Source organism: Canis lupus, chromosome 20, assembly GCF_003254725.2.
Source record: "Canis lupus dingo isolate Sandy chromosome 20, ASM325472v2, whole genome shotgun sequence".
NCBI classification, from domain to species: domain Eukaryota; kingdom Metazoa; phylum Chordata; class Mammalia; order Carnivora; family Canidae; genus Canis; species Canis lupus.
Window position 1 is genome coordinate 49,686,188 of NC_064262.1, and position 15,333 is coordinate 49,701,520.

The 15,333-nt window shown below is 54.9% G+C and overlaps 2 protein-coding genes and 1 long non-coding RNA gene across 5 annotated transcripts; 1 reads left to right on the forward strand and 2 right to left on the reverse strand.

Moving 5' to 3' along the window:
• Positions 1 to 203: 203 nt before the first annotated feature.
• On the reverse strand, positions 204 to 6,222 carry GET3 (guided entry of tail-anchored proteins factor 3, ATPase). The gene is made up of 7 exons (XM_025457689.3): positions 6,033 to 6,222; positions 5,073 to 5,220; positions 2,296 to 2,444; positions 2,064 to 2,214; positions 1,251 to 1,358; positions 964 to 1,161; positions 204 to 550 (listed from the first exon to the last, which is right to left on the reverse strand). The coding sequence occupies exons 1-7, from the start codon at positions 6,191 to 6,193 to the stop codon at positions 419 to 421; spliced, it is 1,047 nt and encodes a 348-aa protein (XP_025313474.1). The 5' UTR covers positions 6,194 to 6,222; the 3' UTR covers positions 204 to 418.
• A 1,387-nt stretch (positions 6,223 to 7,609) lies between these two features.
• TRIR (telomerase RNA component interacting RNase) lies at positions 7,610 to 11,064 on the forward strand. 2 transcript variants are annotated; one of them, XM_025457691.3, is made up of 3 exons: positions 7,622 to 8,063; positions 10,242 to 10,319; positions 10,631 to 11,064. In XM_025457691.3, exons 1-3 carry the CDS (start codon positions 7,710 to 7,712, stop codon positions 10,736 to 10,738), a joined length of 540 nt encoding a protein of 179 aa, XP_025313476.1. In that variant the 5' UTR covers positions 7,622 to 7,709; the 3' UTR covers positions 10,739 to 11,064. The 2 variants fall into 2 exon arrangements, with proteins under 2 accessions (XP_025313477.1, XP_025313476.1); XM_025457692.3 differs by lacking the exon at positions 10,631 to 11,064 and having other exon boundaries at positions 7,610 to 8,040; positions 10,242 to 10,318.
• Positions 9,213 to 15,331, reverse strand: LOC112666572 (uncharacterized). Of its 2 annotated transcripts, none has more exons than XR_003140900.3 (6): positions 14,213 to 15,331; positions 13,908 to 14,084; positions 13,649 to 13,720; positions 12,782 to 12,957; positions 12,074 to 12,178; positions 9,213 to 9,835 (listed from the first exon to the last, which is right to left on the reverse strand). It is a non-coding gene; the product is annotated as an uncharacterized LOC112666572 (long non-coding RNA). The 2 variants fall into 2 exon arrangements; XR_003140901.3 differs by having other exon boundaries at positions 15,144 to 15,330.
• Between the last annotated feature and the right edge of the window lie 2 nt (positions 15,332 to 15,333).

A 15,333-nucleotide genomic window follows, 5' to 3' on the forward strand; every position in this document is an offset into this window, starting at 1 on the left:
CATTGGGCTCCCTGTGGGGGGGCCTGCTTCTCCCTTTGCCTATGTCTCTGCCTTTCTCTGTGTCTCTCATGCATAAATTAAAAAAAAAAAAAAGGATCTGTTGTGACTTAATCCCTCTAGATATGCCATCTTTGTGCAGTGTACAACCTGTGCAACTGTACACAAAGGCGCTGACCCCTAGCCCCCCTATATCAACATCCACAGTGGTTTAAGATCATTTTATTGAGGGGCGAGAGGCAGGGAGAGGTGGGGGGCAGCTACAGCCCCCCCAGCCCCACCAGGGGGAACAGACCTCCTCCCCGCCCCCCGCCCCCCACTTGGCTCCCCCTATACTATGGGGGGACTTTGTGCAAACTCTGCCCCGGGGGAGGGGTGGAGGGTGGGTGTGAAATGGCAGCGACTGGGGCTGGCAGCAGTGCTACTGGGCACTGGGGGGCTTGTAGGGCTCCAAGAGGAGGGCAGAGAAGGTGTTGACCTTGTCCGCCCCCCGCACCTCGTGGGGCAGCAGCGGCAGCTTCACAATGTGGAAGTCTTCATACAGGTCCTCCATCTGTGGCCAGGGCATAGCGTATATGGCAGTGATCAGGGGGGTCACAGGGCAGGGACAGAATGTGGGTCAACGGGAGGGTCGGGCCAGGCATCTCCCAGGATCAGGGGAGAATGTGGGGCAGGGGCTTCATTCACATGGTGATAAGTGGAGAGAGACCAGTGAAGTCAGAGATCACTGGGCTGGACCCCCCACCTTCCCGCCCGGGGTCAGAGGAACCCAGGCCAGGTCAGCTAGTCTTCAAGAGCCAGAATTAGGGTAGTAGCAGGAGGCTGGGGTAGAGGATCAGAACACGGGATGGAGTAAAAGGTGAGAAAATACAGTAAACGATCCATGGTGCCTTGGTTGGGCTGGGCCAGGCCCCAATTTCCAGGGTCTAAGGTGTGAGGGCTGGGCAGGCAGTTGGGCATGCCCACCTGGTCCAGGTACTTGGCCTGAATCTTGTGGCGGGCCTCACACATCTTGCAGGGCTTCTCGGGGTCAGGAAAGACAAGCTGGTTGACGATGATGTTGTGGGTATCGATCTTACATTTGGCTAGCTCCTGGATCAGCCGCTCTGTCTCGTACAGGGACAGGAACTCAGCGATGCACACGCAGATGAAAGTGGTCTGCTCCTGCAGGGCGTGAGAGAGGACAGCGAGGGGCAAGTTCTAGCCCTGTCCCCATCCCAAGCCTCTCACCACCTGCCTGGGCCGTGACTCACAGGGTCCTTGAACTGTTCACTGACGGAGCGGATGACGGGCAGTGTCTCCTCCAGCTTGGAAGCTAGCTGGTCTGCGTTCATGTCCCCCAGGCCCAGCATGTTGCACATCTGTGGGGAGGACGTGGGAGGCTCACAGCTTACCTGGGGTGCCTTATAGCACTCAGGCTGGGGACTCAATATTAACACCAGGGGGACCACCTCTGACACCTCTTGTGGTTAAAAGTCCTTGAGCAGGGGACCTCGAGACAGGGCTCAACCCAGCTCTGCCATTTCTGGGGTACTTGACCTGTGGCCAGGGGGCTTGACCTCCCAGAGCCTCAGTTTCTCCATGTGTAGACCTTACCTCCAACAACTGTTTTACTGAGGTACAGGTCCCAGGGCGGGGGAGGAGGGGTGGCACACACCACCAGGGAGAGGGTGGTGGTGGTGGTATGTGTACCTGTGGGGGTATTGAGGTGATCATGTTGTCATGCAAATAACAACTCTTGGGACACTTGTATAGCCTTTGTTTGACAGACAAGGAAGGTGAGGCCCAGAGAAGTGAGGTAACTTGCTTGAGGTCAGAGAGATGCCACACTTAAGTGTAAATTGTTTGAGCCTGGGCCACCTGGCTCTGGAACGTGTGTTTTCAAGCTCTGTGTGGGTCTTATGGAGTAGACGGCCAGGACCCCCCCCCAACCCCGTGGTGAAGATCCATCCCATGGGCTGGGAACACGGACTGAGAGGGCGGGCGGTGATGGGGAAAGCCTTTGTTACTACACGCCTGCCCACTCTGACAACAGGGGGTGCCTGGCCACCCTGGGGCCTGCCTGCCTGGGAGATGAAGGGGCTGATCTGGTTCTTGATCTGCATGAGGCGGCCTAGGCCCCGCTCCACGATGGTGGGGAAGTTGAGCAGCCTCAGCGTGTGGCCTGTGGGCGCCGTGTCAAACACCACCACTGAGAAGTTCATGCCCTTCACCAGCCTGCAGGGAGAGGAGCGTCAGGCCTGTTTGCCCTCTCCCGCCCCGCCCCAGGCACACCTGCCCCTGTTGGCAGGGCCTGACCTCATGACCTCTGCGTAGCTCATGGCCTCGTCAATGCCGGGGAAGGCGCTCATGGCCTCCTGCATCATCTTCTTGCCCATGCTTAGCATGTTGTCCTCTTCGAAGAACTCGTCGGGCAGTTCAGCCACACCAAGGCTGGGGTCAATCTCCTGAGGGCCGAGAGGTCAAGACTCAGGCTGCTGCTACTGCCAGGCCTTCCCACCCAGGCGCCAGGCCAGAGAGAACCCACGAAGGGCTCTGAATACCAACCTTCATCAGGTTGTGGCTGGGCATACCCCTGGGGTGCCATGGCCCTCCCCTAAGCTCGTCAGGTCTCGTGTGGTCACACGAGTGGTCAAACCATTTCACAAATATAACGGAAAACTGTAAACTGTGATCAGTGCCCCGGAGGGAAGTCAAAGCCTGTGGCTGGGCCTTTGCATTGGCTATTCCCCAACTGGGGCCCTGACCTCCTCCAGACCATTTCTCTAACAGGAGCCCTCCCTGACCATCCCATCTAACAATGCAGCTCCAGCTCTCCCTGCCCGGCCCTGCCTTCATGTCTCCTGCATACCTAGCTAGCTCCTCCTCATGTGCCTTACTCATCATGTCCCTCACCTGTCTCCCTGTTCATCACCTTTATCACCTGTCAGCATCATGAAGACAGGGACTTTTCTGTCATGTTTATTGCTGTGTCTCCAGCACCTGGAAGTGTCTGGCACCCAGTAGGTCCTCAACATGTATGTGGAATCTAGGAAGGGAGGACTGTCCCTGGGGCGTCTGGTCTGCCCTGGATTCAGTGCCTCTCTCTCCATTCTCCTCCCACGTCACTCTCAGTGACTTCACGGGTCCCATGGGAAGCCCCCAACTCGCTGGGCTCCAGAGGTCATTTCCCTGCAGGAAGCGGGTCTACCCTTTCCCCCCGCAGTCATACTCTTGATGGGTTATTGCTAGTAACTGGGCCACCTCTAAACTTCCACACTCACTCTCTGACCTGGGCCTCCTTGCCCCCTATATCAGTTATTTAAGCCTCTTAGGGCCATCTTGTCCCCACGCGCCCGCCCCATTGTTCACTATCAGTGTTCCTCATGGCCGGCACCCTTATCCAGCCTGGGCTCCATAGGGTGCCTCTACAAACACTCCTTTTTCCCTCTGTGGTTGGCAACATCCTGACTCTGGTCATTTCCCACTCTCTGCTATGGCTGCAGTAAGGTGAACACCACGGGAACACACTTGACAAATAATTCCCACATTGCTCCCCATTCCTGAACACAAATCTCCAACAGGCACTCAAGCCAGACAAATCCTTGAGAGTTTCTTCTTTTTCCTCAAACTCTGTCTGACCCATTTACCCCTTGCTCCCTGCTGAGACCAGTGCTGTGCCTGATTAGAAAAAGAAGCCACCAGCTGCCAACACCCTCATCTCCCCCTAGGAAATGCTCCTGCGCCTCCCATCCCACCCCACCCTGCCTCCATGTCCTAGGTCTGTGAGCTGAATGGAACTCACACCCACCTACCTGCATGAGGACTGTCCTCTGCCAGCATCCTTGCTCCCTCCCGCAGCATCACTGTCCCTCCCTGTTGGGTCATTTGCATCGGCAAACAAACATGCTCTGGCATCTCCTTCCTCAAAAAAAACCCACCTCCTTAACATCCCCCCCCAACTCCCTCCAGCAATGGTGTGATTTCTCCCCATTTTGGCGATCATTGTCCCCACTCCTCAGCTCACCCACTCTGGGCAGGCTTCTGCCCCCACTCCCAGAGCGCTCTCTCTAAATCTGATGTGCCTGCTGGAGCCCACGACTTTTTCCTGCCAAGTCCCTTTGTCCTCCTGGGGCTCAGGAGCTCACAATTCCTGGCTTTCCTCCCACTGCACTCATGGCTCCTTCTTAGCCTCCCTCACTGGTCCCCGCACCCCCCCCCCACTGGTCCCCGCACCTCCCTCACTGGTCCCCGCACCTCCCCCCCAGCTGGACCCTAAATGTCAACGTGACCTCAGTTTGTTTCTGGGCTTCTCTGTTCTCATTCTCCTCTACTCACACAGCTTTGAATACTACCCTTGGGACAATGACTTCCAAATCAACACCAACCTCTTCCAAGGTCACATAACTCACGGAACTCAGCCGCTGTCCTGCTGTCTCCACTTGGATGTCCAGTGGGCATGGAATTCCTGATGTGTCCCTTCAAAACCTGCTTCTCTCCTACCCACCCCGATCCCAGTTGCCCAGGGAACCAATGCTGAGATGTACTCGATTCACTTTTTTCCCTTGCCCATGACAACCAAGCATTTGCGTTGCTTTACTTTCAAAATACATCCCACTGACCACTTTTCCCAATGTTCTGACCCCCTCTGAGTTTAGGCTGCTATCATCTCTTGCCTGATCACTGCCCCTGGTTTCCTTGCTTCCATTCTCGACTTACCATCTATTCTCTGCATGGCAGCCACAGGGAACTTTTTTGCCAAATGAATTTGGCCATGACACTGCCCCGCTTAAAATGAACAGCTTCCTATCAAACTTGGAATTAAACTGCTCCCAGTGGCCTGTAAGGTCCTCTGCCACATAGAGGTGGTTCACCACATAGAGGTGATTGACCTCTCTGATATCACCTTCCCTCCCCTCGTTCACTCAACTCTGGTCACTCCGGCCTCCTTGCTGCTCTGCAAACATTCCTCGCTCATTCTCCTGTGTAAATGTTAAGGGATGATGCAGAATGGGCAAGGCATAGTGGTTGACAGTGTTCACAGAGGGCCTGAAGGGCCTTTGCCAGAGTGGGGAGCTGAGCCCGGCTCCACTCACCATGGCGAAGAGGTTGTCATAGCCTTTGACCTTGGTAGGCACCTTGGAGAACTTCTGGTCAAATGCATCGGAGATGTTGTGGGCTGGGTCGGTGGAGATGATCAGAACACTCTCCCGCCCCTTGGATAGCTGGACGGCTAGGCTGCAGCTGGGCAAGGGAAAGGTCAAAAGGCAGGGAGTCAGGTTCTTCTCCCTAGGTCTACAGGGCCCAGGAGCAGAGGACCGGCGTCAACAGGGGCCTTGAGAGAATATGGGTAATTATGGAATCAAGACTTAATCCCTGTATAGGAACCCTCTCAGACTTCACCTGCTGACCCCTCTGGGTGGCCGCAGTGGTAAGGTTCAGCGGTCTGAGTCAGTCTGGCCTGCCGCCTGCTGCTTCTTTGGGGCACAGATGTGCACGGTCCAGCTCTCCAGCCATCCTAGTTTGACCCTAAACGCTAATCTAAGGGGTCCCTTGCATTGCCCGCTAAATTCAGGATGGTTCAGTCCACTTGTTCAGGATAATTGTCCCCGGGACCCCTCCCCCTCCTTTCAGCTGACTGGAATAGTCTAATCACGTGCCTCCCCTCCCGCCTACCACCGCTACCCCCACGTGGCCAGAGAATGGCAAGGTTCGCCAGCCTAGGAGAGTTTGCCTCGGTGCCCCTCCCCCTACTCCGAGCTCACTCTGGTACGGTCCAGCTGACTGGGACATCTAAGTGCTGTCCTGCTCCCGTGCGCTGGGTTCAATGTGGTTCTGCCCTTGAGCCCCAACGGGGGCGGTCCAACTCAGAGGGTCTCGGGCCTGCATTCAGGCAGTCTCTTCCATTTGCCCCAGGTAACTCCTGGGAGTACAATCCGGAAGACCTCGGCCCAGCCTCCTCGCTCGGCTTGGGCTGGAAGAGCCAGTCCCGAGCCTCCCCTTCGCCCAGTGGTACATCCCACCCGTCTTCTCGGCCCCCGCCGCAGCTTCCTTACCTGCAGGTGGTCTTGCCGACGCCACCCTTGCCCCCGACGAAGATCCACTTAAGGCTGCGCTGCTCGATGATGTTGCTAAGCGTGGGCTCCAGCGGCTCCACATCAGGTGCATCCTCGAACTCCTCTGCCTCAACCCCCCACCCGGCCACCCCTGCCGCCATCTTGGAACCGGCTCACGTGACCCAGCGGAGCGCACCATGTAAAGCACCTACAGGGGAAACTGCCTAGCGCATCCCCATCAAGTCTAGGAGCTTGCATTAATTTCCTCATGGACTGACTTTTACGCGATAATAGAAGCTATATTTCCAACGTCTTTCGCTTCTAACGTTCACTTAGTCGCCCTCTTGTCTATGTTTTCTCGGAGACCCCCCCTGCCGAATTAACATATTGGTACTTTTCAGACTACTCCCCTTCACTGATTGGATGCCAAGTCTCGCAGCTCTCCTTTCATTGGCTACCTTTTTTCTCACTTTCGCCAATCACTCTCACGTCCCTGTAGCCGCCAACCTCTCCTTAGCAACCAGCCAAACACCCAGTCCATGCCCTTTCCACGAAGTTAGATACGAGGTCCGCCCTGGGCTGACTTCATAGGTTCAACTTCATGTCGATCATTGTCTTTATTCTTTAAATTGGGTCCCAACATCGCCTCAGGTCCGTGTCTTCTGTTATCCAATTGGCGGTGAGCCATCTGGCTCTTGACACAAGCCAATCACAGAGGAACCTATTAGTTGGCTGGAGACAGGTTCCCTGGACTGCTAGGCGGTTAGAGGGAGCACAACCGCAGTTGTGGGCAAGGTTCGCGCATCTTCGTCCAGGGCGCCCTGAAGCCCCATGCTGGGCAGGCGAGGGCAGGAACCGCACCTGCAACTGCCCTCCTTGTAGCAGAAGGGATCCCTCTATTCCCGGAAACCTTCTTGCACTTTGCAAGAGTTTGAGGGGGGACTCCAGCGAATTCCCTCTTTGAATCTCTGCCCTGGGCAGGAATACAAGCTGGGTCCGACACTCTTACTTAACCTTAGATAGACCATAGCCTAGGGATGCCTGCGACTTCATTTGAGAACTCCAGCCTGTAAATGACGCCCTTATTCTCGGGTGGGGATCCCAGCTCAACGGAGCCAGCTGTGTTCCCTTTCCCAAATGAGAGCTCCATCCCAGGGACGGGTACCCAACCAAACCAGAGATATCCCCATTTCTAGTCGGGGGTGGGGTCCTTTGGCTAGATATGCCCTCTAGATCGTGTTCGGGACCTCGGTTCCGAGATGTCAGGTGAGCACACAGTCTCAGAGGGGGCCTTTCCCTCACAGAGATTATCCCTGGTGTCACAAGGGGATCCTAGCCCCAGAAAGGTAATGTGCCCCCAGTTTCAAGCGAGAACCTCATTCCGGAGAGCCAGCGGCAGCCCTAGTCCCAGACAATGGTTCCATTCCCGGGGAGACTGCGCGTAAACCTGCCCAAATCTAGCCGGATTATAAAAATCCGTGTGGCCGGCTGGGCGGGCCCGTGCAGTCAGGTCTCACCCCTTATTCGCCCCGCCCCTTATACTCCGCCCCTACTGCGGACGCTTGAGGTCTAGACCGCTCTTCCCGGCATGCATTGCCCGGGACGGGGCAAGTCGGGCGCCAAGCGCCGGGCCGGAGCCGCCTTCCCGGAGTCCTTTGCGCGGCACCTGGCGACAAAATGGCTGCCCGAGGGAGACGGGCGGAGCCTCCGGGCCGGGAGGCGCCGGGCCCCGCGGGCGGCGGCGGCGTTGGGAGCCGATGGGCTGAGTCGGGGCCCGGGACGTCGCCCGAGAGTGGGGACGAGGAAGCGTCGGGCGCGGGTTCTAGCCCGGTGTCGGGCGGTGTGAACTTGTTCGCCAACGATGGCAGCTTCCTGGAGCTGTTCAAGCGGAAGATGGAGGAGGAGCAGCGGCAGCGGCAGGAGGAGCCGCCCCCGGGCCCGCAGCGACCCGACCAGCCTGCCGCCGCCGCCGCCGCCGCGGGCCCTGGGGATCTGAAGAGGAAGGGCGGCCCGGGCCCCACGCTCAGCTTCGTAAGGAGCCGCGGGGGTGGGGGCGGGCGCCAGGGCCTGCCTTGGCAGAGGGAATCGGGGCCCGAGAAAGGGGATCGGGATCCAGGTCCATCCTCCGGCCCCGATGAGGGGGTCGTCCAGTCGCCCGCTGAGGATCTGCAAGCTGGATTCTCAACGAGAGGTCAGGGGGCGGAGGGCGGGGGACACCCCCGCTGGAGCCCGCCCGCAGGGACCGGGAGCCAGAGAATTGCATTCGGAACAGCGCTCCGGGGATGGGGAAATCAGAATTCCCGGATTCCAATTTGAGTGGTACTTATTAAACTTGGGTACTGGGACCATCTCCCACCATGGGGAAGGGGGGCAAATTCAAATCTGGAATCTGAGTTGTGTGGATTAGAGACTCAGCGCGCTTACTGTGTGACCTTAAGAAATTTGCTCTATTTCCCTAAGTCTCATTCGTCCAGTATCCATTTATTGAGCACCTTACCTTATGCTGAGCATTGTGCTGCGTGCTGGATGTGCCATGTTGAACATGACAAAATCGTTGCTTTCTTGGAGTGTCTGGGCTAGCCTGCTCTCAATTTTCCCATTTGCAAAAATTGTTATCACATCTTCTGAAGTGATGAGGGTTAGTGAGACCATCCGGGAGGTTACTACCAGGTTAGTCTTATAGGAAGGACTAAACCACCAGTGATTTTCTGTTGGGAATGAACACCCCCCCCAAACCCCCTCAATTTGGCAGACTGGAGAAATTTGTGGTGGTCAGAACTGGGGGAGGGGTGCTGCTTGACATCCGTGAGTAAAGGCTAGAGATACTTCTCAACATCCTACAAGGCACAGGAGAGCCCCACTCACCCCCACCCCCTGCAAAAATAATCCAGCTCAAAATATCACTAGTAGAAGTTCAAGAAACTCCAGGCTAAATAAATGGCAACTATACTGATGGTCAGCTCTGAGCTTGCCTTGTTTCTGGTATTGAGATCAGGTCCCTGGAGGCTCCTGGCTGGCTCAGTCGTTAGAACATGGGACTCTTGATTTCAGGGTCTAGAGTTCAAGCCCCAGATGGGGTGTAGAGCTTGCTTAAAAACAAACAAACAAAAACAACAACAACAAAAACAGTAAGATTCTTTAAAAAAACAAAAATTAAAAAAAAGGAAAAGAAGTAGCTAATTCACAGCGTAGATATCAATTTATTCAGAGATCAAGTCCCTGTGGTGTGGAGAAAAGTGTTGAATTGAGAGTAACAGACTGGTGGTCAAGTTTTAGACCTAGTAGTGTGATTTGGGGCAAGTGATCTAAGCTCTCCAATCCTCATTTTCTTCATTTGTTAAAAGTGAGTGGGGATAATCCCAGCAGCACAGGTTCCTTGATGCCTGGCTGAGGAGCAGAGATGAAATGATGTCTAAAGCCTGTTGCAGCCCATGGGCACAGAAAGTGCTCAGTCAGTAGGAGAAGGTGGAGGAGCAGGGGGAGGTCTGGAGCGATACTTATGTTGGAGGAAGGAAGAGTATCAGGACCTGGGTTCCTGGCTTGGTGTAAGAACCAGAAGTGGAGGCTGAGTGATTCTTTGTGAGTGGGAGTTCAGTACTTGTCACTTTTTTTTTTTCATTCTTCATTGAGGGGCACCCTTAAAGAGGCCAGGTTAGGTATAGGGGAGACCGTGTCCTTTGGTGGGCAAGGATGCTGCTCTGTGACTTGGATCCATATATATGATCTTGTTCCATTGTTTGCTGCCAACCGAGGCGTTCCCTCAACTATAAAATGGGGATGGCTGTGACTTTCCTCTTGGGCAACTGTAAAGTGAAGGATAATACATCCAAAGTACTTGGCACAGTGCTTAGCATACAGTGAGTGCTCAGTAAAGGGAGCTGTTGCTGCCTGTGTGGTCCCTGCTAGGGGAGGGTGAGGCTTTGGCTGGGAGAGTGAGGACAGCCTGTCCCCACTGATGTGGGGGTTCTTCTCACTTTTGGGGAGGGCAGCCCAGGGGCCCAGGACTGCCAGGGTATCATGGGCCCAGGGCAGGCGCTAAGAGTCGCGTGTGCTCCTCTCTGATTGCTGCGCAGGTCGGCCGGCTGGCGGAGCTGGGCGCGGCGTCGGGACGGGCCACCGGGCCGGGCTAGGAAGGTGTAGTGGGCCTCAGCGCCGCCAAGGGCGGGCCCGGCTCCTGTAACCGTTGCAGTCTTCTGTCCCTTCACCCAGGTGGGCAAGCGCAGAGGCGGAAACAAACTAGCCCTCAAGACGGGAATAGTAGCCAAGAAGCAGAAGACGGAGGATGAGGTGAGCAGGCTGGGTGTGGGGGACCACCCGCAGTGCCTTTCCCTTCTAACCTCAGTGCCTGGCTGCAGAGCCCTTTCCCCTTGTCCAGCACCCGGGGCCTTGGATGGGGGGCTGGGTGGGGGAGGAGGGCTTTCAGCAGGATCCTCAGATAAATTGGGTCTGCATATCTTTACCTCAAACCCAGGACCTTAAGGGTGACATGGGCTGTGGGGGGGAGTGTGGGGGGGTGTCAGCTGTCTCAGGACAGTCCTGACCCCAGTTCCTGGCCTCCTTGGTATCCCCTTGCAACCCCTCTGTGCCCCCACCCACAGGTATTAACAAGTAAAGGTGACGCATGGGCCAAGTACATGGCAGAGGTGAAAAAGTACAAAGCCCATCAGTGTGGCGATGACGATAAAACTCGGCCCCTGGTGAAATGACCCCCTTCCCCGCCTGCCTACGGCCTGGGACTCTCTGCGATGTACATAACTATTTAATGCAGCGGCAGCGGCGGCAGCCTTTCCCCCCCAAGGACTTCTACACAGAAGGAAATCGAGATGCTTCCCGCAGCCGCGGACGATTCTCCAGGACTCTTTTTTACCTTGAGCACTTGCCTCCTGAGACTTCATAGAACAGTGGTTTACTGTCCCCTCTTCTCCCACCTCCTTGCTCTCTCTGGCTCTTTCTGTCTTCCTCCCACCCCCACCCCCCCACCCCTCCTTAGCCATCACTTCTGGGAAGTAAAGAACTTGACTTAGTGCCGAAAGCTGTTTGCCTTCTTTGTTCTCCACCTTAAGTACCCCCTCCCCCCATTGCCTGGTCCTGTACCTGGTCCTGGGTCTGGCTCAGTGAGGGGGTTATTTGTGGGCATGGGGAGGACAGGGGTGCCTCCCCTCCTGTCATCCTGGACTCTCCTCAGGACCCATTTCCCCCTACCCCTGACGGAGCCTCAGGATTGCTCCTCATGTTCAGCATTCCATCACAGCCCCATTTGGCTGGGCCAGAACTGTCAGTTTGTTCGTTCAGCAGACACTTGACCGGTGCTTGCAGTGTGCTGTTCTGGGCCCTGGGGCCAACAGTGAACAGAACAGACCATGTACACTCCCAGCCCTTCTAGAAGGAAGGTGGAGGGAACAGCCAGTGTAAAAACAGGTGGAGGAACATATGGCCTTTGTGGGGAGCTTTGAGGTGGCCCACATGATTGGACCTGAAAAGTGACGACGGTGTGTAGATTATATGCTAGGGTATTGTATGCTAGGGTTTGGATTTGGGACTTCATTCTTAGAAGAAGCCTTGAGGGGGCAGTATGATCTGAGGAGCAACAGGTTATGTGTTTTCTATCTTAACAGCCCCCCTCTGGCTCCTGGGGCAGAACCTGGAGATGAGGCTGGGCCATGATTAGAGGAGGGGAGGTGGTGGAGTGTTGGCAGTTGAAGAGGGCTGGGATCTGGATTCCAGTGGGGCTCCTCTGTCCTGCCAGCTACTTGCCCCTCCAGTGAGGCTGGGTTGACTCCACCCTTATGTATATACGATCAGAAGTAGCACAAATGCCACCTTGCAGAACATGATTGTTGACATGTCTGGGGACTGGGTGTCCTAAAGGAAGCCTGACTCCTTTAGTATTCCTTGTACTTTTGTGCCTTCCTGGAAACTGCCTGGCTGCCTGTTCCTCACTGAGCCCGCAAATGTTTTAAGATGTCCCTGCCTCCCAAACCTCCCTTCTCAAACCTGCTAGACCTAGGAGCAGCATCTGGGTCCCCCAGCCAAGGGCCTACCTCTCAGGCTTTCCCATGCAGGAATGCTGAGCTGCTCGGCACCCCTGCCCATCCCAGAGTTCTGGTTCCCATTTCTTTACCAGGACCATGGTGGCCGCCTGGGACCTGTGTAGGAAGAGGGAAGAGGGCTGAGGTGTATAGTACCAACCTGGCCTCAGCCAGATCCACCCTGTGGGGGATGGGGTAGGCATTCCAAATACGGAGACTGAAACAGGCAAAACTCCTTGTTCTAGTGAGACTAACATTCTAGTTGAGGAAACAAACGGGAAACGAAATGGAACACAGAACACATCAGATGCTTATACATTCTATGGGGGAAAATTATGAAAGGGGAACGGAGATGAGTGGGAGAGATGGCAATTTTAAGTTATCAGGGATGGCCTCCCTGAGAAGGTAACATTTGTCTTAAGTTCTGAAAGCAGTAAAGATGATCCTTGGAGGTGTTCAAGGCCAAAGAAAGCAGGTACAAAGACACTGAGCTGAAAGTTGGACTGGCTTGTCAAAGAAACGCCTAAGCAGGCTTTGGAACAGGAGACTTGCATCTCACTTCTGGCTAACACACTAAGGCTTGTCTGATTTATTTTCCACATTGGCTCAAAGCTATCTCCCTCCTACTTTGGGGATGATGAGCTGGCCCAGGTGTAACTTTAGCCTTGGGGATGTGGTGTTGGGGGAGGGGACATAGGCAGCCAATGGTGCCAACCTTACCTCCTCCCTCAAAGGCACCAGCAGCCGCTGGATCTTTAAAAAGAAACACAAGTGGGAGAAGTAGGTCGCCCCTGCAGCAGCTCAGCCTCTTTTCTGGAGTGTCAGGAGGCAGGAGGAGCTGATGGAGTCCCAGCATCCCCCTTCACTGCATTCACCAGTCCTGACCTGGGGAAAGTCTGAAGGGGGAGAATCAAAATCAGGGTTTGGTGAGTCACATAGCCGTGGCTTCAAACTATTCTGGTGCATGTTAGTTGTGTGATCTTGGGTAAGTCACTTAGTCTTTCTGTGTTTCAAGTTCTTTGTGTATACAATAGGGATAAAATATGGAAGCATTTCCAGAATCAAATTCTAAAGTAAGGGCAATATTGAAGTCAAAACAGCCGTCATTGTTTCTCTGGGTGAAGTAATTGGCTTGAGTTGGGGGGGATGTGTTTGAGAAATGGTGGCCTTTAAAAGGGGGTGCTGTGTGAGGAGATGCTCAAGCAGGGAGGCTGTTGTAAAGGGAGAGGCCTTTGTCTCCCATCTCAGATTCATGGTTGGGCACCAGTTCCTTGAATTTTTTTCTGCACTGGGTGCTTCTAGTTGGGAGTAACTTTGCTGTATACAGGGCTGTTATGAGAACTACATTTGGAAACTGCCTGACAGGCTGTAAAGTAGGTCCTTAAGAAATAGGAAAATGGGGTGCCTGGTTGTCTCAGTCCGTAAAGAGTGTGACTCTTGATCTTAGGGCCGTGAGTTCAAGTCTCACACTGGACATGGAGTCTACTTTAAAAAAGAAAAAGAAATAGGGAAAAAGCTTGGATTCAGTACTCAAATCCAGTGGCTGGGGCCAGGAAGAAAGACTTCCATAATCACGAGGGCCAGTACCGTGGATCACAAAGACAGCAGGGGTCACTCTCTTCTGGCTGACTCCTCTCCCCGGAGGCTTGCGAAGGACCGCTGGAAACGACATATTAAAAGGAGAGGGTGAGCATTAAATTCTTCGCGCATCTCCAGCTCTCTCCCCACCTGACCCTTATCTGGGGCAACTCCCAAGCCTGAGAAGAAAACTTCTACTGTTAGCACCCCCTCCCGAAACTTCCAGTCCAGTCCTTCAATGTCACTCTTCCTTCGGCTCAATGCTCACCTCTGGGGGTTTCCAGACCCCCGGGTTTTGAGTCACAGCCTGAGTCTGTGAGCGCGGTGACGCGGGCGCACGGTGAGATGGGATTTGTAGTTCTAGGGCCTCAGGGTGTGTGAGGGGAGGCCATTGCGCATGCGCAGGCGGCGGCTTTCTGCACGTGTCTCTCTAACCGGGTTCGGTCTGGTAAAGGAGGAAAACCCGGTTATTCCTTTAGCGAGTCTTCCCTGACTCTCCGAGTGGCCTTAGGCGCCAGCCGACCCTTCCCGAGTCTGGAAGGCCCCGGTGCTGGGAGCAGAGGTCTTAGGTACCTGTTTTTCATGAATGAACGGAGGGGGACGGACCGCTAACGCGAAAGTAGCTGAGAAACCTGTCCCCTTCTTCCAGGCTGGAGCAAAAATTGACCTGTCACAACTGGAGCCAAAAAGTCCCTCAGGGCGGGGCTGGGATGTCCTTGGGGATTAGAGGCCTCGTTGATTAAATTCAGTAAATATTGGCTTAGGGTGTGGCTGAATACAGTGAAAGGATGGCCTTGAGCCTCTGCCGGTAAAAGCCAAGTTTTTAAAGAACAATTTAAGTTAGGCCTGGTAATGCTTAACTTGATGATCTCTAACCTAGCAAACTATTTTTATACCCATTTGGCAAGTGGGGAAACTAAGACTCCCAAGTGGTGGGAGGTTGTCCACCTGTTTATCAGCCTGGCCAGGAAGTGGGGAACCGAGGTCTTCAGCTCCTCCCTCCTCCGCTGCTCCACTCTTAAAAGAGGTGCCCTACTTTGTCCTCAGATGGCGCAAGGATTACGGAGATGTCTTTCATCATGACCCTGCCCTTGCCTAGATTTCCTGGGCTGTTTCACCTCACTCAGCTTCAGGTAGGGAAAGAGATTAGGCCTTTCGTTTCAGCGTTTATTCATCTCGTTTAGAATTTTATGTCCTTGTGGGTTTCTCTCATATCCTTGTAAAAAGTATCAAACTGTACTGGAAAATAAAACAAAATGTGGCAGAGGCTTCTGCAGGCACGCAGCCTATCTTAGGCACTCCCTTTGTCTGGCTCGGCCCTTCCTTTGTCTGGGGTCTAAAATCCACGCTAGGCTCAGTCCCCTCCGATCTTTCCTTGAGGACACCTCCTGTACTCTTCCAGGTACCTTCCGGATGCGAGGGAAAAGGCAGAGTTGTATTCGTAGAGAAGGGGGTGAGAGGCACAACTGGCTGTGGCCGAGAGGTCCCCGGGCCTACCACATACCGAAAGTCCCCCCACGCGCCACTAAACTCAGCTCCCAGCAAAGAGCTACTGTCAGGCGGGCGTGAGAGACGCTGAGAAAACGAGACGCCGGGAAGACCAAACGGCCAGAGAGCCCAGGCGAGCCGCCAACACTTCGGTCACGTGACCCGGTCTCGGCGGGGCCTGGGTCTCCCCGGAGCCGGGCCACGTG